Genomic DNA, 22,352 nt, shown 5'->3' with positions numbered 1-22,352 from the left:
AGCACTACATATAAAGAGTCACTAGAGTTCATGAGGAAACTCAGTAGTCAAAAAGACCATCAGAATAGTTGGCAGTTCATGAAAAAGACCAGAATATTTGGCTGTTATAGGTTGTAGACTCTTTGAAGAGGTAGGTTTTGAGTCCTGACTTGAATGCTTCTAAAGATGAAACAAAGTGTTCCAGATGAATTTGTGGAACCAACAGAAGATCTTGATTTTGGGAGCAGAAAGAATGGGGAGGCCTATAAGTTGACAAGATCTCAGAAAGGTATGGAGGAGCTAGGCCGTGTCTGCAGCGGAAGACAAGAGTGAGGATCTTCAGCTGAATTCTGGCTTCAACTGGCGGTAAATGCAGACTCTGGAGGATTGGGGTTATGTGAGACCATTTGGATGTTTTAGTGACAACTCTGGCGGCAGCATTTTGAAGTCTGGAGAGAAGATCGTTAGAGATTCAAAGGAGAAGGCTATTGCAATAGTCAATCCTGGAGAGAACAAGTGACTGAGTGAGAACTCTAGCTGCATCTGTGGTTACAATAGAGTGGAAATGGAATTGGCCTACTCTCCAGAGATGGTTCACATGTTGCTCCATGGTGAGACAAGGATCAAGATAAAGACCTAGGTTTTTGACACTGGATGAAAGTGGGATATCTTAATTGGCTACTGTGATATCCTTAGAGGTGATCCTTTTCAGACGTTGCGATGTGCCAGTCAACATAGCCTCAGTCTTCTCTTCATTGAGCTTCAGCTCATTTGTCATCATCCATGAACTAATTGCCTTCGTGCACTCACTCTTGACCTGGCAGTTTGTACAATCTCTGGTTTGAAGGAATCCATCAATTGGAGGTCGTGTACAAATGCATGATGATTCATATCAAAGTTATCAATGACCTTTTCCAAGGAGTCTGTGTATACCACAAAAAGAAGTGGCCCAAGGACTGAGCCCTGGGGTACACCACACTCAAGGATCGTTGACTCAGACATGCTTTCAGAGACAAGAACTGATTGACTCCTAGTGCTCAGATAGGAATGGAACCAGGCCAATGCATCCCCTTGAATGTTATAATCATCCTGAAGACAGCTGAGGAGCTTCAGATGGTTGACCCTGTCGAACGCCGCTGAGAGATCGAGCAAGAGGAGAAGTAAGACATTCCCCGAATCCGCATGGCATCTCAGGTCATTCAGAATTTAAAGTAAGGCGGTCTTAGTGTTGTGCCTTGGATGATAGGATGATTAGAATGTATTAAGAAATCTGAGTCTGACATCAACTGCACGTTGAAGGATCTTGGAAAGGAAGGAAAGCTTGGAGACAGGTCTATAATTCTTGAGAGTATTGATATCCAAATTGTCTTTAAGTAATGGCTTTACCATAGCTTGCTTGAAAACCTCTGGAAAGACACCATTAACTAAGCTCAGGTTAATCTGTTTGGTGATAGCTAGCAAAAGAGTTTTTCTATTTTGTTTGAGAAGTAGGCTGAAAAATTGCCTGCAAGATCCTTGTCACTTGTGGACGATGCTAGAGATCCCATGAATTTGTGATAGAAGGAAGGATTCACGTTGTCAGAGAGTTTTTAGTACAGTATCTAGATTTGGCTCCTTTAAGAGACCTAGCGCAAGTGTTCCGCTCACACTTATACAACTGACGGTGAATTTCAAGGCGACTCTTCTGCCATTTACCAAGGAATCCCTGATCTGACAATGATCTCCTTTGAAGTTGATGGTGCATGTTGATCTAAGAGAGATGACAATGTGGATGAATACAACTCAGCAAGTTGGTTTACATCATCAGGGTGGTGGTGGAATAAGTCAGAGTTCACAGGATCTCTTCGAAACTCATCGTTATCAATAGCCTTCAGATTACGACAGGATCATTTGATTCTCCGCCACTGAGGTCTGTCCATACTCCAGGTCATAGAAATAAGAAAGTGATCGGACAGTTGTATATCCTGAACATTGACTGAAGACACCAAGGAACCTCTTTGAGAGGATATTACCCACTCAAGGTTATGGCCTCCTTTATGTTTTGAAGTGTCAACATACTGACACAAACTACATGTATGTTGTTTGAGAAGATTTTTCATCTTCTTTGTATCTGAGTACTGACTATTAGCATAGTGAATATTTACGTCACCAAGCAAGATAGTGTTCAACTGACTGTACTTCTCAACGAGTAAAACAACTCATCATGGAATACAGAGGTTGAATGCTGGTTTTTCTTTGACAACGGTTGACGATACAAACTCACAACCTGAGCACAAGTATTTCCCGAAATAAATTTAGTGTTGATTGACTCAAAGCTTTTGAATTCTTCCAAATTCCACCTGAATGTTAGACCTATGTATCACTGCTACACCCACCACCAGCTGGGATCTGGAAGCATGTATCCAGGGGGCGTCAGCTAAGAAAAGAGAAATGAATGTCTATAGCACTTTCCTGAATCAAATCAGAAGTTCGAAAGTCGTTGATTGAACATTTATCAAGGGGACATTGAGTGTATTTGGAAATATTCTAGGATAAACTTGAACCAAGTTGTAAAGTTAACACGTGATCTCCTTGTTCCATCCTCCCTCTCAAATACTCCTTGAATCACTTTAATCTGTTTTGGAATCTTTCTGCCAGCTCTATATGCTCTCCTGGTTCACTTTCTTGGAATTCTAAGGGACCATTCATAATTTATGCCTAGGGTTTGGGTGATGATTTTTATGGAGAAGCATGAACAATGTGAATGAGGGTTTTGAAGGCCTGAGCTACACCCTTGGTGGTGGATTCAAGTTGACAATATAATCAACCTTTATGAATGTTTCACATCACCATCGATATTGCACTGAAATCAGGTTAAAGTGTCTAAAAATTATTTCTAGAAAAGTAGTTTGAACTGCACTGTTTCTACATTTCTTCAAACTGCTTGCTAGATTTTTAGGTGAGCAACAGTGCATTATCGTTACACTCATAAGCATATGTAGTGTCCTTTGCAAAGTTGGTCAGTCTTTGTTCTATTACAAATGCATATGCATGCTTTTGATTCACTACCAATAGCAGAAAGATTAATTATACAGAAATATTTTGCCTTATATGTAGAATGTCATGCAATCCCTTTCCCTCACTTGTGAATGTTCTTTGCAGTGTTCACCGGCTACCTCCCGAGGTTCTTCGAAAGAGAGAAATTAAGTGGCTTGACATGTTTGAAAACTGGGAAAAGTGGATGAGCAAAAGGTTCAAAAAGGCAAGTGTAAATTGTTTTATTGACTAGCATTTGCATTGTTTCTTTGTCATCTTACTGCAGTCTAAATCTCTTGTTAGCTTTTGGTATACATTGTCTACCATTCATCTATCTTCTATGTGTGCTTTTGGTCTGAAACAGCTGGTTTTATGAAACTAAAAGTTTATGTATTTGATCTGAGCAGTGGTCAATAATATTTGGTTCTTTGCTTGTTTCATCCTAATCAACAATCCTAATTTGAAATGTCTTGGTTGAATATTTTAGGTACTGGTATTCAAACAGATAAAGACCTCATTTTGCCAGCCAACAAAATAACACATGGTAGCTAAAATTGACTTAAAAAAGAAGCTGTTCAAACGAATGTTTTATGGGATATCAGTAGGTTGGTCCAGGCAATGTCTCACCAGCTTGCACTGCTGGTCCAAGGAGCAAAAGCATAAACAGCCTCAAGACTGTCTATTACTATAGACAGTGATCAAAATGGCCATAATGAACCAGTGTTATAATTCTTGCGATTATCTGATCTCCATTACATCTCTGCCATGAATCCTTCAACAGAAATATCTTCTTCATCTTCTATCTAATAACAGTTGTACAGGAAGTAGTGTCCAAAGAGTGCAAATGGGTGACTGTTGGATTTGGTGTCTACTGTGATATGCAAGGAGGACACTGCATGGCAGGATTAAGAAATGGGTCACATGAAGATTTTGAAATCATTGATTTCTCCGCTTGGATAGCTGACCAGCACAAGCTAATTAGCTGGAGCTCTGAACAAAGACCTTCACAATTCATAAAGAACTATAATACAGCATTGGTAATTGTGTCGTCCCTGGACTGACTCCATACAAGCCTCTGATACCAGTGGAAGACGTCCTTTTGTATTAAGAAAGGGCCTGTCTCCAAAACGAGAGGCCATGGTTGTGTCTGACCCTTGGCCCAGTTAAACAAACCGTATGGGCGATAACTGTCCTTAAGACATGGAAACATCTTCAATCCGAGAGGCAGCATACAACACCATACTAGAGGCAGAGGGTCACCGACTTTGAGGGAATTCCATTTGGTTTGTCTTCTACTGAAGATTAGGGAATATTCAACGTCTAGACATCCTCCAAGAATTTGTCTCTCGAGGAACAGAGGTGTTCCCGCTGATAATCTTTGGGTTGGGTACAATTAAGCTGGATTTTTTTGGACAAGGATTTTCGAGCAACCTCAGCTCAGACTGGAATGTTAACATTTTGATCATTAATGTCAACCATAAATAGGGCAGATCACAGCTTAACAGTACATTGTGTTATGTTATGATCTCGTATGATTGGCATTCAGCCCCAAGAATTGAAGTCATGTCATCATAACTCCCCGAAACATAAGGCCACCCACTCCAAATTGGTCAAACTCACAAACACAACACTACTTGAAGACTGTCCTGTTCCACTGCCTCTGGTTAAATCTGGCATGTCTGCAGGCTCATGAATATTGAAAATGATGAAATTGGGTCTGAATATGTCAGGGATTTACCTTGAGTCCTGTTTTTGAGGGTCCCTGGGACTCATACTCTTAAATTTCAGGGGTCCTGGATAACAAAATTGGGGTCCAGACACTTAAAGAGTATTATCAATAGCGTTATTGTCTTGTGTATCATGATCATCACATTGTTACAGTAATTGAATCGCAAATGATACCATAACCCAGCTAGTAGCAAACTCTTTGATAACTTATTGTTACTTGATTGGAATCTTTACAAAAAGTATTTGGACTTTTTCTGCGTCCCTGTGGATGCCCTAATAAATGTTTTTGCATCCATTGTCAATATTTATGCGTATAGGATGCAGGAATTCGCGTCCTGTAAATCCCTGATATGTCCTATTGTCCAGCTCAGATACTTGACATACACCGTCAATTCCTGATGTTTTCTGACGTGTTCTGATGACTCTCAACCTTTAAACAGGTGTCTGCTTGTGGAGGTTGTAGTCACAAATCTGTTGTGGAGATAGCATAACCTGATTTGTACGACATCTTGTCACACATGGCGCTCCAGGCCTTGGTCAATCTGCACTTGTGCCTGTCTGTTGCACTCAGGTTCTCAGACTGTATTGTTTGACAACTAGAAAACTGGCTTGTGCAGCTAAAAAATTTAGGTATTTTGTGCATGGAAGAGCTGTAGGCTGATTTGATCATACTGCTAGTTCTAGTCCGTAGGATTGTGTCACATGACCACCATACAGACTCCTCTGTTCCAAGTACTTTTATCTGCTACGAACACCACCAATGGTGTCATCAGTGAAACTCAACTCATTGTCTCCTGCCGCAACGCGGAAGGGGGGACTATGTATTCAGCGGCGTACGTCCCGATTCTTCTTAACGAAAATCTCATGAACTGTTGTACCCAATGTCTTCAAATTTGGTGACAGCCTACATTGGGGGATTACCTTACCTTGACCTTATTTTCAAGGTCACGACAACACTTTGACCACTTTTCAAACTCTTGTTAACGAGATATCTCACTCACACACACACACACACACACACACACACACACACACACACACACACACCATCTCATGAACTGTTGTACCGAAAGTCTTCAAATTTGGTGACAGCATACATTGGGGGATGACCCAGACACCAGTGGATTTGAGTGACCTTGACCTTATTTCAAGGTCATTACGACACTTTGACCACTTTTCAAACTCTTGTTAACGATATCACATGAACTGTTGTACCCAGTGTCTTCAAATTTGGTGACAGCCTACATTGGGGGATTACGCAGACACTAATCGATTTTTGGTGACCTTGACCTTATTTTCAACGTCACCACGACACTTTAGCCACTTTTCGAACTCTTGTTAACGTGATATCTCATGCACTGTTGCATCCAATGTCTTCAAATTTGGTGACAGCCTATATTAAGTAAGGGATTATGCAGACACCAGTAAATAAACACCCAAATAAACTGGTGTCTGCGTAATCCCCCATTCTAGCACGACAATGTGTGATACTCGATTCTGATTGGCTGAGAGCTCATCAGAACCGTACTTAAATGACAGTTTAAGGACCGCTAATTAAAGCGACCGATTCACTGCTTATGAATACAATGAACTCGTTGACCCTATTGTTTGTAAACAAACATGTTGGACATCGGCAATTTCTATCTCGGCAGCGTCTTTGGTGTTTTTGAAGTAAAAAGCAAATGGTTTGAAGAAGAATTTCTTGACCCTAAACCCCAGTGAAGAAACTACGAAGCTGGAAAATCCGTCAGCAGCGCAAAAGCGGCAGTATATTCAAAGCGGGTCCAGATCTGCGTGTGTTGACGTCGACAACACACGTCGGCCCACATGTCCTAACCTACAAGCATACTGGTTCCTGAAATATAGCATTTATGTTGTTGAAAAAGTCTTATTTTGTTCATTACACAACCTGTCCCTCATCGGGACGATTCCAAGCGATTTCCAGGAAAAAGGCCCCTTTGGTTTTCTACGCGCCTTTGTGTTCTTGCGCATTGTACCAAACAGTTCGGTTTTAAAACGCCATCAGTCAGTCGTTATAGAATGAAGATAAAGCTACTCTGTTTTCAATTTTGCAGTCCTTTATCGTTGATTTAAGACCGCTAAATGTAATTTAAAAACCGAACGCGTTATCATTTAGCGGTCTTAAATCAACAATAAAGGACTGCAAAATTGAAAACTGAGTAGCTTTATCTTCTAAATGTAGGCTGTCACCAAATTTGAAGACACTGGGTACAACAGTCCATGGGATATCGCGTTAACAAGAGTTAGAAAAGTGATCAAAGTGTTGTGGTGACCTTGAAGATAAGGTCAAGGTCACCCAAATAGACTGGTGTCTGTGTAATCCCCTAATGTACAAGAGTTAGAAAAGTGGTCAAAGTGTCATGGTGACTTTGAAAATAAGGTCACGCAGTCTATAGAGAGTGGCGTAAGTGATGCTGTGTCCTCTGTTGTCCTATATCCTGTTTTGAGATCTTTGGACACTCAAATTCCTTTACCACATGCCTTAAATCCAGATCTACTCTTGTCCACTGTCCACTACGTGATCTGGTCACAGACTCTTCTGAATCAATAGTGGGAGCCCACATGGACAACCTCCAGATTCAGGGCTTGTGAAACTGATGATTGAGTCCACATCATTTGCCGTGAAATGAAGACAATCTTCTAAGCTGTTCAGAGTTAGAGATTTCCTCCTCAATTCTTTGGTCATGCATGAAAGATATATTGATGTTTCATATTTTCAAAACATACAGAACATTTCTTTGATTATTTACAATATTTCCAAATAATGTTTGGTGTTTTGGTTCAACAGTCACACTTCTTTACACTTATGTTGTATTTATATAATTTAATTCTTTTTGGTATTGTCTGGTATTTTGTTTTCAAACAAACTTTCATGAAGTGAGAATGAGAATGATAACTTGATACAATGGTGATGTACCTAATTTCAACTTGCTTGCCATGACTATATCACACAATGGAGAATTGTCAATAGACTCCTAACTGTATATAGTGTGTGAGATGTGATTGTTGAATTGGATGAATACTCATGTGTCCTTCCAGAATCCAGGGCATCATGCACCATTCTTACAATCCTGGTTTCTACTGCAGGTTAAGGATCGATGTAGGAAGGGCATACCAGCATCTGTGAGACCCCGAGCGTGGCAGTTTCTGTGTGGGAGCAAGTTCGTCATGGACCACAACAAGGGCAGGTTTGAGGTATGCAGTGAATGAGTATACCATTTTCTGTCCAAGAATAAATGCTGTTTACTGTACCTGTGTGCGTGTTATGTAAAAGAAACTAACTCAGTAGTTTCTTGACATCCATCATCATTCCCTCAGTCACATTTTAGTACAGTGTGACCCCGGACTCCCGGACCCCAAATATCCGGAAACCTCGATTTCCGGTCTATTTTCATGGAAAAAAAACCTCTTACATTATAAAAGTGACTGTATATAACAGATATGCAGTACCGTTCTCAGACGGTAAATTTTACAAACCAACCGGCTGAATCAACACAAAATTGACTCACTTATCCACACGAAGCTTTGATCTTCCGCTGACTGTCTGAAGTGAAGCGCGAGCGTCCCACGTGACTTGACACGAGACAAGGTCTGCTAATCCGGACTAATGACAGTTCAGCAGGGTATTGGTTTTGATTAGTAGGCCTATCTGACACAGAGTGAATTGTAATTGGCAAATCAAAACGACCATGCTATTTTGGAAGTGATTTTAAACTAGAAGTGTATGCTCGCTACCGTTTCAACACCTAAGCCTGGATGACAGAAATCCAGATATCCGGATATTCAGTTATCCGGACGATTTACTCAAAAACGAATGTGTCCGGATATCCGGGGTCTCACTATATTTCTCAAAGACAAAAAATACTGTTACGATTTAGAAATTACAGTTTGAAAAAAGCTTGTGAGTCCCCTTTAAACTAGCAAAATAGAACACAGACAAGTCAATAACATTCATTATTATGCAAGCATATTTTTCCGGCTACCTGATTGCTCAGAGGCAGTCACGTGACCGTTGACAGAAAAGCATATTGACTCCAACCCAGGTCCGACCAAAAGTCATATTGACTTGAGTTACTATGAGGTCAAGCTATGACGTCATTCACGTCAAGTTATGACGTCATTCTATTGTTTACATGTCACTGTAATGTTGACATAACATTATTGGTTTGTAGTGAAAATAAAATTACTTTTCTTGACTAAATGGACATGTTTTGGATTTTAGAAGCTTTTTTCCGGTAATTACATAATAAAACAATTATAGACTGGCGAATTCGGTCAATACCTGTTTTTATGGACCCTCAAAAAGCAATATTGACCCCGGACTTCGTCCTCGGTCAATATTGCTTTTCGCGAGTCCATCATCCGAGGTCAATATTGCTTTTTGCGGGTCCATAAAAACAGGTATTGACCTCATCACCAGTCTATAATTGTATAATGGTATATTGAATAGGTTACAATGAATGACAATACAGATTTCTAACACAATACAATTGGATCACAAATCTAAAATATCAACTCACCAAAGTATTGATATTCCCAGTAAAAACAGATGCACTGATTGACGATTGTTGAGAGCTGTTGAAAGTTCAATGTAGACGAGGCCTCTCGAAATGTCGATCTTAGCAAACACATGAGGGTAAATCCAAAGTAGTCCCCCAAGGTACATCTCAACAGCCATCCCTTATATACCTGTTATACAGTTCTGGAGAATTCTAGCAAAAGCCACTATCATTTCATAGCTTACACTATCCTATCGAAACCATAGGGGCCCGGTTCTGATATATTTATAAGCATGACCTATATATATATAAGATATAAGAAAGGTGTGTCAGTAAATCGAAACAAAATGGCAGCCCGGCTTGGCTCGGCTCGGTTTTGTTCTGACAAACGCTTCCATCGCTTTGACCGTTGAATAAACTGCACAATTTATACTCAGTTTACCTCTGTAAAGTACCTTGCGTATCACAAACCTGATAATTTTATTCCCATTTAAAGCTTTCAATAATTTTGCCGTCCATTCTCGGACGAAGTCAGGACATATGCCCGGAAGTAAACAAATCTCAGACTACAGACCCGCACCGAATAGTAGAGCGAGTCTCTGATTGGATAACGTCCTCTAACATTCCCACCTCTTTTAACGTTCAACTATATTATCCAATTAGAGACTCGCTCTACTATTCGGTGCGGGTCTGTAGCCTGAGATTTGTTTACTTCCGGGCATATGTCCTGACACCTTTCTTATATCTTTTATATAAACATCATGCTTATAAATATATCAGAGTCCAGCGCCTATGATCGAAACCAGAAGCAAAGCAAATTCCCATTCTCAACAGGTGAAAATACATAGCCTAAATTCAAGGTGTGAGTTCAAATCCACACTCAGCACTTTAAACTTTTGTGACCCATAACAAATACAAGTTTATTTATGTGATATTACAATTAACAAGAACGCTTCCTCATAACAGTATAATGTGTACTGCATGCCTAGAATGAGCCCTGTGCCTTCCCCAATCTAGTCAGTCTCTTGTTGCTGCTGAGTGAAGATAAATAGTTTGCAGAGATAGAATTTGTCAGTTCCATTTGTGTATTCTTTGTTTTTGAAAAGGTTTATGAACTTTCTGGTTTCCTACTTTGCGTTCGTGTTATGGTTTTGCAGTAGACAGCAGGGAGAGGTAAGTTTGAGGGGCTAGCACCCTTATTGCCTCTGACCCCTAGCAATGTCTGCTGTGACAACGGAGGAACTGTTGAAGTCTCTGTTGTGATGAATACAAGTACGTCAACGATATGGTGTCTCAAGAAATGTCACCAGTGCTCCAGAACTTGATAGTACTTGATCGTAAATCCTTTAGCACTGCGGACAGGGAAATGGTGCACCTCAATTCAGAGTTAGACATACGCTTATAGTTTTGTTGATGTTCCTGTCTGCCACTGAAGCTTGCTTTGTCACTCTCATATGTATTCATGGTGAATACAGTGCACATTCAGGCAACAATCATTCTGGTCCAGGATCAATTGACAACTGTCCAGGTAGCCTATGTCCTGGGTTACATCATGGCCCTGAGCCATTGAGGGAACCTCCATTCCTTCTGTTAAGATGAATGCAGGTAGCAAAAGCACTTTAAGTCCCCATTGGCCCTAGTATGGTGATCTACCTTCAGTTGCTGGCGATCTATAGCCCCTTTTTATGTTGTAATGTCCTATTTAGTGTAAAATTTTATGTTACATGATAGTCTTTTTGCGACAGATTTTATTAAAATAAATTTATAAAGTGTTTACTGTTAGTCACAATATGGCTGAAATATTGCCAAAGTGAATTTTAACTCACTCACTCAACTGGCGACTCTTTGTAAGGGTTGTTTGCCTTCATTTGCATGGCATGGATATTATCATGCCTGAACTACATGATTCTGTGCTCCATATTTGCTACTGCAGATGTATTGTCATCTGTGAGTGAAACAACCTGGAACAAGGATTTCAGCCTTTTATAACACCTCAGAAAAGTTTGTTGCAGGTTATTTTCACTCCATGGTTGTAAAAACAAGATAAAGTTCATAATGTGAGACATAGTAAGTTTTTATAAATAAACAATATATTCTTAAGAAATCTCACATAATCAAAATGTTGTTATAGCTTTCTTGTTAAAGTGTATAAAAACATGATCAAATCTGTTTCAAAGTTGTACTATGTGGAACATGATTTATTGGAAGTATGCTTACTTTTATCATCAGGGTATCCACAGTCCAAAGATCTCTCTTTTAAAAGAAGTAGTACATTCGCCATGTGTCTTCTAGAATTGATGTCATATTGCTGTACTCTGTCATACAGACCCTGAAATAAATATATCCAAGAAAGCCCATGCTAGTCTAGAATATGTGGCCAGTCTAGATTTCCACGGTTTCTGAAAATTTCATCCTTTTCAATATTTATGTATATTTTTTATTTATTATGAACTGTTTATTCTGTAAAATATGTTCATTTCAGAGACTAGTTGTTAGTACATGTATAATATTGATATAGCAAGTGGGACATGCCTTTGAAATGTACTGAATTACGCATATGTTCATATCTGTCCACTTACTGGAACTGTAAATGCATGCTACTTCTTATCAAGGTAGCAGCAAAGGTCTCCCTATTGTAAAGTAGAACTACACTATACAACATTAGACATTCAATTTAAATCGGTATGGTCAGACCTGATTTGAAAAATTCAAAATGGTTAATGATAGATGTTTTAGGAGGAAAATTTGTAATGCAGACACTTTCCACCCCATAAACAGTTTCCCCGACAACATATGCTGGTTGTGTGACTCATTCACATGGTCCATAGCATCATTCAGTGTTGCATCCAGGCCGCGCGATCGCGGGATTCCCTGTGTAACACACCTGCGTAACATATATAAACAAGGCCGCGAATCATGTTGATAAACTCTTCCGTTTGTTAAACCAAACCGGTTTCATCATTCGTTCTCTTTTCACGACAAATACCCAAAGCGGTTTCTTGACCTATATCCATTTTCGTTTTTTTCATATTTTAATGTACGGTATAGTCCGTAGGTTTTCAGCCAGTCAGGTGCTGCATATTAAGCAGCTCGACAACGTTCGTAATTTCTTTAGCTTGATGATTTGTCAAAACACCACAACCTCGTGTCAATCTCAAAATAGCCTGGCACACCAAGGGTATACTTCAGAACGTGGTAACAGCGCGAACCGAAGTGCTGTAACATAACCTTAGTTTTGATTATAAATATTTTATGTTGATAGAGCAAAACCTGCAATTATAATTACACAATGCTAGAATATATTTCTCTTGATGAAATAACAGTTTCAGATACTATATTTTTCCGATCACTGCATCAGAATTCATCTCGTAAATCATCGGTAAATCGCGGGGACGTGTGCACAGCTGATAGCTATTTCCAGCTTTGTATACGAGACAAATACACACGGTAATCTTTGTCCCTGCATATAATACAATACAATGCAAAGCAAAAACAAATTAGAACTGGGGAGTACTGCACTTTACTGGGCGGACTTTTTCATATTAGTTACCACTGGTTGGGCTCAAACGCGCTTCGCCGGATTACTGACTTCGTAACTTAGTGACGTAATTGGCAGACGCTCTACCTCGGGACCACGAGCACCATCACAGTTAATGAGTACTCGTTTAACGGGTCATTTGCACAGAAGTGAGGCGGTAGCGCGAGAAATGAAAACAAAGCACTGCGCACTCACAATTAGTCCATTGCATTATGTTCACTTTTAATTTTTCGTTCAAAAAAATTGGAGATTTGTTTCTGTGTTATTTTACACTCTTTAGGGTTTACTTTCTACAAAAAACAATGTTTCCAAATTTTCACTTTCTCTTAAAGTGAATAAAACTTCATTATATTTGGCACCATGAAGTTCCTTCCCAGTTGTGGAAGCATGATTAGTTGTAGGAGATTACTGCCGTATGAGTTGTCTCCCTTTGTGACCCTGTCCTATGAAGTCAACATGGCAGTGATGACTTGCAAAACAGGAAGAACTTGTAGACAATTTTGTGTCTAAAGGATGGTACACAGTGGATATCAAGCATGACTTGAAGGTCAGTATAACAATATTTTCAAGTGTTGACATATCTCTCTATATATTTTGATTGAAAATACTTTATAAAATGTGATATCAATTAATTCTATCACATGAGACCACTTGCCTCCTTAGAATTATTTTGATTTTTAGATGTATATGTCATTTCCTGAGTCATTTAGTAGTAAATTGATTGACATTTTCATAGTATTTGACATGCTATCATATAGATAGAATGTTACATATCTGCTTAAATAAGTGAAAAGCAAGTGTTTGGTCTTTGTGCTTGTATGCAACATAGGGGGCCTTTTTGGGGATATTCTTTACTTGTTTTGTATATGATGTGTTCTTAAGGCTATTCTCATGATGTTGTATATCAAGTGTTTTATTAAGTCCACATCTCTGACAATATAGAATGTATTTTAATTATTTAAATCAGGAAACATGGTTTGTATCACCACAATATTGCCATTAAAACATCCTCCCTAAAAGGGCCCCTAATATGTTATGATGCAGTCACAGATGATAATTTCATTACAACAAACAAGAACAATGTTTCCTTATAGGGTCCTGTGGTGAACCAAATTACAAAATATCTCAATTTTGCAAGATAGTTTATAGTTAAATTTACTTAGGTGTTGTATTTGTATCCTTTAGTGATTACAGTTTATAAAATGCTTATTTTGGGTACTTATTGTGATTATTTGTTAAAGAATTTATACTATTAGTTCCATGTAAGATTTTGACTTGCAATTGATCATAATGTAGTGATTTTTCTATAATTGCTTCACATTTTGTCATGAATTGTCGCGGTTTTGAAAAGACGCTTGCAAGGTGATTATTTTACAATAACTAATTCATTTGGGTTGATATGACAAAAAATAGATGAATTATATTTATATTTTCAGGTCACCATGACAACAATACCACAGCTAAGTCATTGTCATGGAACAACAAATGAGAAGGACCTTAACTGGAGTTTGTGCATTTTATGTCAAAATGCTACCAGTGACAAAATCAAACTCCCTCTTGTATCACAACCAAGATTGGAATCTTATGACAATTTGTTGGAAATCATACATGAGCGTGCTACTTTAAGAGATGGACCGTGTTACGTTGATATCTGCCAGAGACTTGAAGGTTGCACAAAGGAGACACTTGAATTACACAAGGCTGTTTGGCACAGAAGCTGCTATTCTAATGCAACAAATAAAGACCAAATACAACGTGCCAGGAATAGAAAGCATAAAACTCAGGATTTTGAACAAATCGCATGCAGCAAGAGGGGAAGGAAAAGAAAGGGGTTTGAACACGAAAGTCAGCCTGAATGTTCAGCAATGCCTTTCACAAGATCATCAACATCTCCATTTGACAACAATCTTTGTTTCTTCTGTCAACAGGATGATCAACAGCAGCTTTTCAAAGTCAGGACAGAAAAAGCTGGCTCAACCCTCAGAGATGCAATTGAGATTTCAAGAAATCCTTTTCTGAAAACAAGATTAAACTCTACCATTTCTCCAACTGATGCACATGCCATTGATGTCCGATATGACAAGACTTGTTGGACCAACCATGTTTTCCATGTCCTACGCCAGGAAACCAGCAAGGAAAACAAAGAAAGTAAGCATCCAGTTCCAACTGCATGTATAACTGAATTGATTGATTTGGTGGACCAGCAAACAGCAAACAAGGCTTTTTTATCACTAGAGGAAATTGAGAAAACATATATCTCTATTCTAGGAGGGGTTAAAACGTTGGACAAGCATGTGCCTACCTACACAAGGCAGTGGCTGAAGGAAAAGAGCCTTTCCGAGCTTCCCAATGTGAAATCTGTCCTTCAACAAGACCGCCGGAAACCTGCTGTGCTGTATTCCCCAAATGCTTGTGAGGAAGAAATGGTCCATAATGCTATTGAGAGAGACAACAGCATGGAAAATATGAAACACATATACCAATCTGCCAAGCTGGTACGCAAAAGCATTGAGGCCTTTCAGAAAGAAGATAACAGCAACTTTTCTATGCAAGTTAGAAGTACTGTAGATGATGTTCCTTCTGAACTCTACTCTCTCATTCTTTGGATAATGGCTGGAACAAAACTTGAGTTCAGCAGTGAAGAAAAGACTAGTACTGTTGACAGAAGTGTACTTACAATCTGCCAAAATATCATGTATGGTGTCAAATCCAGAAGACAGGTAAAATATAAACAGCAAAGAGAGTCTGGAGCATTTAGATTACGTGGAAAGGAAAATCCTCAGGTGCTTGGATTAGCCCTTGCAGTTCACTACAACACAAGAAACAAGATGATCATGGATCTCCTCAGTGCCCACAACTACTGCATTCCTTACAGGCGTGCTCTTCTTCTAGAAACTTCACTTGCCAATGCTGTTGTTAAAAATACAAGACACTTCAACGGTTTATAACGTTCCACCATTTCTTCGAAAGGTTCATTTGTCTTCTTTGCTGTTGACAACATAGACTTTGCAGAAGACACACCTGATGGGAAGGGAACGACACATGGAACTGTGACTGCTGTCTACCAGAAGGCTGATGCCTCAGGAGAACTGATATCCCAACCCCTGGACATACAGGAAGGCCAAAATCTTACAGTTGCTCCCTATCATACAAAGCTGATCCCCTGCAGAAAACCAGACTTGAAAACCACATCTCAGTTATCAACAAATGGGACAAAACTGGACTTCAATAGAGATGGTATTTCAAAAGGCTATTACTTGACACACTTTGGATGGATAGTAGCATCAGTGATGTCCAGAATGAGGGAAGAGAGAGAAGCCAACATGATTCCAGGCTGGGCTGCATACAATTCTTTGCTGTCTGAAAGCAAGACAATGACACAAGTGGGTGCTTTGCCATTACTCCCTGAAGTCGCCCCAGAATGGTCAACACTACTGACAGTAATGATACAGGCTCAGAATCTGAAAGAACTGGCAATTGGAAAAGATCACCCAACTGTTATATCATTCGACATGGCTCTATACGAGAAAGTTGTTAAACTTTTGGATTCCAGTCCTGACTTGAAAAGACAGTTTGTGCCCAGGCTTGGTGAGTTGCATGTTGTTATGGCTGCTCTAAGAGCTCTTGGTACATCTATTGAAAATTCTGGAATTGATGATGCCTGGATGGAAGCTGATGTTTTTGGTCCAACAACAACAAGACAGATACTAAAATGTATCCACTACAAACGCTGCCTCCGAGCTCATCTGTACTCTTACACTGCACTGTATGAGTTATCACTTGAGGAGTTTTTCAGGAATAATCCTGGGCTGCAAGTGGTTTACTCTGATTTCACCAAGGAAATTGTCAGAGCCTGTGATGTAGTTGACAAAAGTGAAAAGGCAGAATCCGTGAAGTATGCAAATTCCAAGCTGCTTAGACAAATTGCCATGGATGATCTAATGGCCAAATTTCAGTCCTGGGAGCAAGAGATGTGCAAACATGCCATGTTCAAGTCAATGATGAACTACTTACACCGTGTTGAAGACATTCTCTTCTTCATAGCTGCATCAAGGAATGCAGATCTTAGGTTGCATCTAGAGGCTGGTGAAGAACTGAGCAAACTCTTTTTTGCAATGGATCGGATCAAATCAAATACAAAAGACTGTGGCCCAGATACTTAGCAGATATGTATGCACTGAGGTCAAAGGATCCATACACATGGAATGAGCTGGCTAATGGAAATATATCAGTTTCAAAGAAAGGTATCACCTTTGTGTCCATTGGAGCTGATCATGCATGTGAACAACTGAACAGACTAATGAAGGTACACTCTGGTCTCGTTGGCATATCACGGAATGCAAATGCAAGACAACGTTTTTTTCTGGCAGCACCTGAGTTGTCACGCTTAGCAAATGAGTTCAAAAGTCAGTTTGATTTTGAAGCAGCTAAAGTCAAGGAGCATCATGACCTTGCACCAGGTGTTATCCAGCGGGACCATATTGCAGTTGACAAAATCAAGAATGCTATCCTGAGTCATGGGAATCCTTTTACTGTTGAAGGGGACAAGCTGCAGAATCTGATAACACATGCATATATTCAAGATCAGTATGTCTCTCAGATACTCAACATAGATGAGACCGGGCAAAAGTTGTATGAAGAATATGTGGCAGAAAGAATCAATGGAACAGTCAGCCTATGGGCGCCAGTGAAGAAGGAAAACAACCATCTCTACATGTCTGACAGCAAGAAACAAACAGTGAAACTTCGAGACAAGATTGTGGACCTGAAAGAAACAAAGGACTTGTATGGACGGCTGATGATTTTAGCCAGATCAAGCCGCGATATTGACCTGAAACATGCTATAGGGAACTATGAATTCACACTGACACCAAGAGCATTCTTTTCCCCGGATGGCATGTTGTTACAATGTACAGACAAGTCAAAACTCATCAGTTGCCTTGAGGAACTGGGTAAAGTCATATGATCAGTGATCCAGAAATGGCCCCTCAACTTGACCAAATTGACTCTGCAGTGTATAGGATTGCTGTAGTTGATGGTATGGTTCTTCTTCAGAAGATGACACAGTTACCTCCTGCAGTGGAGACAGTAAAGGATCTAAGTCAGTGCTTCAATAACCGACTGATGAGCCTTACAAGAGAATTTGATGAAGTCATTCTTGTGTTTGATACCTATAAACCTGATTCACTTAAATGGTCAACAAGGGAAAAAGCGTCATGGCAAGGATCCAGTCCAGTACCAAATAACTGATGAAACAAGAATCAAGCACATCACATTGAAGCGATTCTTATCTCACGACCAAACCAAGGATGACCTTGCAGAGTACCTAGCAACAAAGACCATGGAGTACAACAAGGATTCATCAAAGCTCTTCATCACCTCAGCATCGGGTAACACAAGAAGTAACAGCAGCATCAACTTTGAGTCAAACAACCATGAAGAGGCTGACACACTGATGATCTACCAAGCCATCTGTGCATCTCAGCTTAAACTTCGTGTGACTCTGAACTTGTTTTCTTCTCTCCAGATACTGACGCCCTCGTGCAAATCATAGCAAATTATGATCACCTGCCAGTAAAGACATCTATCTGCATGGCATCAGGTGAAGTACAAATACAGCATATATGGAAATCGCTTGGGGTTGAAAAGCGAAGGCTCTGCCAGCCTTCCATGCCTTTTCTGGAGCTGATAACACAGGTAGATTTTCTCGCATTGGGAAGACAACTTGGTTCAAGACGTTTCTAAGAGCCACCGAAGACACTGTTGAAGCTTTGCAGCTGCTGTGTTGTAGAGAAGATCTTGATGAAGAAACCTTTTCAACATTAGCTAGATTTGTATGTGCTGTGTATTGTCCAAAACAATCACCTTGAATGAAATTCCTGAACTCAGATGGTATCTCTTTTGCAAGCACATGGCTGAAAGTGATAGGCTCCCTCAACACTTGGTGCCTTGAAAACAGCACATTCACAGAGTTCAGATGCAGGCATGGGTATGGGCTCAAGTTCATGTTGCCAAACAAGTCTTCTTGGACCCAATGAGATACGGGTTTCATAGGGATAAGGATGCTCAGCTTAGACCAGTCACCACAGATGTTCTGCCAGCTCCCCAGGCTATTCTCGAGATGGTTCGATGCCAGTGCAAGACAGACTGTTCAACTCAGCGTGTACATGCAAATCAAAGGACTTACCATGTACTGAACTTTGTCAATGCAGTAATCAGTGTGAGAATGAAGAGTCTCAAGTGGAGGAAACAGTTCCTGATGATAACTTTGATGAACTGCTGTAAATATATCTTATGATGAGTGTGAAAGACCTCTCCTTTCGGTGACATTGTGGATATATACTTTCATCATTAATGACAACTTTTCGATTGGAGATATGATTACATGTCTGAAATGGAAATCACGATAATATTGATGACTTGCTGTAAATGGTGTTGTGTATTTTGTGCTTATACTGTCTGAAGATTGCAACATCTGAGGATAGACATTAAGCTATCAATTCTGTGACATTGTGGACATTCATCTTCAACCTGTTCCTACGCTTACACCACTGATCAACAAGTTCGTAGTTTCATTGATTTTTAACAGCTAGTGTGGTTATCATAACATTCATAATATTCTTGTTTTATACAGAGCAAAATAAGTATAACAAAATACAAGTGTTTGGGAGTTCAGTGTATAGATATATATCCTAAGTAGCTGATATGAAATATGTAATGTTTAGATTTTGTATATAATAACACATTTCCCCTTCATGTATACACATTAACAGTGTCTTTGATACTGGGGTGTATACAAGTAATCCTTAACAGCATAAAAGCTTCAAATATATACTGAAAATAGAACCAGAATTGTACTTAAAAGTGAAAAAAAAGGGTGGCACATTATTGAATGTGGCGGCCATTTTGAAATCCAAGATGGCCGCCAATGGGATGATGGGAAAAATTGGAAACATTGTTTTTTACATCAAGTGTAGTGAGTGGTTTAAGAAAATGTATACTGTTGCTAATCTCCAATTTCTTTGAACGAAAATACATAATACAATGGACTAAATGGTTTGTTAACATTTCTCGTGCTTCAGCCCCACTGTGCCACGCCCTTCCCATTCATTTTTTGTCGCGCCATTATTTCTTGGACTGTACTGAAATGTGTTTCAATTGGATATAATAGGATTATACTGCCCTAAGGTAAAGTCAAACCCTAAATATGAATCAGAAAGGGTCCCTAACCCTACCCCTCTCCCAACTCTAACCCTAAGGATCGGAAAGGGTGCCATACCCTAACCCTAAGCCCTAACCCTAAGAATTGGAAAGGGTGCTAACCCTTAACCCTAAGGATCGTAAAGGTTCTCTAACCCTATTCCCTAACCCTAAGGGTCGTAAAGGGTACCTAACCCTAACCCTAAGGATCGTAAAGTGTGCCATACCCTAACCCTAAACCCTAACCCTAAGGATCATAAAGGGTTGTTTGACTCTAAAGATGCAAGTGAAGGGAGACGGAGCAATTACCGCGATATAGGGAGACAGTGCTGGATACAGTGCGGTTGCGCTATAGCACGATAATTGCCCCGCAGCGAGCAACGAGGGCTGTGCCCGGTAATGTGCATTCTAGCCTAGAATTGAAATGGTAAACACACTTGTGAATTTACTGTCTTTACTGACAGTTCACTCAAAGCGATATGTAATGTTGTTTTCTTACCCCCTGAAAAAACATTTCACGAAAGTGGAACCCGTAGATAAGCCAACCCCCTTCTACAATCCAAATCTAAGGAATTTGCCTATGATGCTGCTGTTGCAGCATGGAAAGCTAAGAAAGAGAGCCGTTTATTTCACAAGTGTTGAGCCAAAGACCATTTAAGAAAAATTCATGTGAATAGTTAAGCATTGTTGTGACGGCATCAGCATTACAGTAAATACCTATCTTTAGTCCTGGATGCAACACTGTCATTCCATGGATCACTCACAGTCAGAATCACTGGATTGTTTAGTCCAGACTTGGTTGTTTACAGGCCGCCATCATATTGCGCTAATATTGCTGAGCTAAGAACAAAAACCTTTTTATCCCCCTCAACGCGTTTTGCGGGGGTATTAAAATGGACTCTGTCCGTCCGTCCATCCGTGCACATTTGTCTTTTCCGGAGCAGAACTCTAAAACCGTTCACTATTTCTTCACCAAACTTGGCATATAGATAGATCTGGTGGTGTACTGGTGCCTTTTGGTAGTTTTGGAATTCTGAATAAAATATTTTTGGCATTTCCATGGCAACAAGTTCGACTTAGCCTGAAATTGGTGGTAGTACTCTTTTCCGGAGCAGAACTCTAAAACCGTTCACTATTTCTTCACCAAACTTGGCACATAGATAGATCTGGTGGTGTACTGGTGCCTTTTGGTAGTTTTGGAATTCTGAATAAAATATTTTTGGCATTTCCATGGCAACAAGTTCGACTTAGCCTGAAATTGGTGGTAGTACTCTTTTCCGGAGCAGAACTCTAAAACCGTTCACTATTTCTTCACCAAACTTGGCACATAGATAGATCTGGTGGTGTACTGGTGCCTTTTGGTAGTTTTGGAATTCTGAATAAATTATTTTTGGCGTTTCCATGGCAACAAGTTTGACTTAGCCTGAAATTGGTGGTAGTACTCTTTTCCAGAGCTGAACTCTAAAACCGTTCACTATTTCTTCTCCAAACTTGGCACAAAGATAGATCTGGTGATGTACTGGTGCCTTTCGGTAGTTTTGGATTTCAGAATATAATATTTTGGGCATTTCAGTGGTAACAAGTTTGACATAGACTGAAATTGGTAATAGTGCTCCTTTCTGGAGCAGAACTTAAAAACCTTTCAATACTCTCCTTCCACTTTTCTATATACACACCTAAATATTTGACATAATCATAACTCGTAGACATAATCATGAAGAGTATTTTGCCATTGCAGGGGATATTGATGACTTTGTCTTCTTGTATAATTTTGTAACACTACTGCTTTTACAGAAATATCTACAACTGCCAGGTGACCCTAAAAGTCTGGATGAGATAACAAAAGACCTACACCGACAGTTCCCGCTGCATGAGATGTTTTCTAAACAAGGAGGATATGGGTAATGTTTTTTATATATTTTGCTCACTTGAACTTTAAGTGTCAAATTGCAAATGTCTGTCGGTCTGTTGACCAGTCTGTTATTTGTGTGCATAATTTCTTTACCTGACACAACAACATATTGTAATTTCTTTACCTGACACAACAACATATTGTAATTCTTTACCTGACACAACAACATATTGTAATTCTTTACTTGACACAACAACATATTGTAATTTCTTTACCTGACACAACAACATATTGTAATTTCTTTCTGTGCTTTGTCTAAATGACACAGAACTTAGGATGTGCCTTCTCTGGGAGGCATGTTATTGCCCTTGGTTACCAGTCAGAGATATCTGACCTTTCACTTTCCTTCTCACTGAAAGAGAATTACAATATTTACTCATCTGTTTGCTTTTGGTAGTTACATAGTTACCATCTGCCATGTAAAAACATTCATGATGAATGAAAGTTCACTGATACCTTC

At 39.6% G+C, this 22,352-nt stretch overlaps 1 protein-coding gene across 1 annotated transcript in view; it reads left to right on the top strand.

Moving 5' to 3' along the window:
- Positions 1–22,352, top strand: part of LOC124288900 (TBC1 domain family member 10B-like) — a 58,010-nt gene that overhangs the window by 11,573 nt on the left and 24,085 nt on the right. Inside the window, exons 2-4 of the mRNA XM_046725488.1 lie at positions 3,121–3,220; positions 7,831–7,938; positions 21,775–21,881. Coding sequence (XP_046581444.1) covers positions 3,121–3,220; positions 7,831–7,938; positions 21,775–21,881 — 315 coding nt within the window. The remainder of the gene's footprint in view (positions 1–3,120; positions 3,221–7,830; positions 7,939–21,774; positions 21,882–22,352) is intronic.

Source organism: Haliotis rubra, unplaced genomic scaffold (assembly GCF_003918875.1).
Source record: "Haliotis rubra isolate DU_JTF1 unplaced genomic scaffold, ASM391887v1 Scf429, whole genome shotgun sequence".
Classification (NCBI taxonomy): Eukaryota; Metazoa; Mollusca; class Gastropoda; order Lepetellida; family Haliotidae; genus Haliotis; species Haliotis rubra.
Note: the sequence above shows the minus strand (reverse complement) of the source record. Positions and strands in the feature narration are given on the sequence as shown.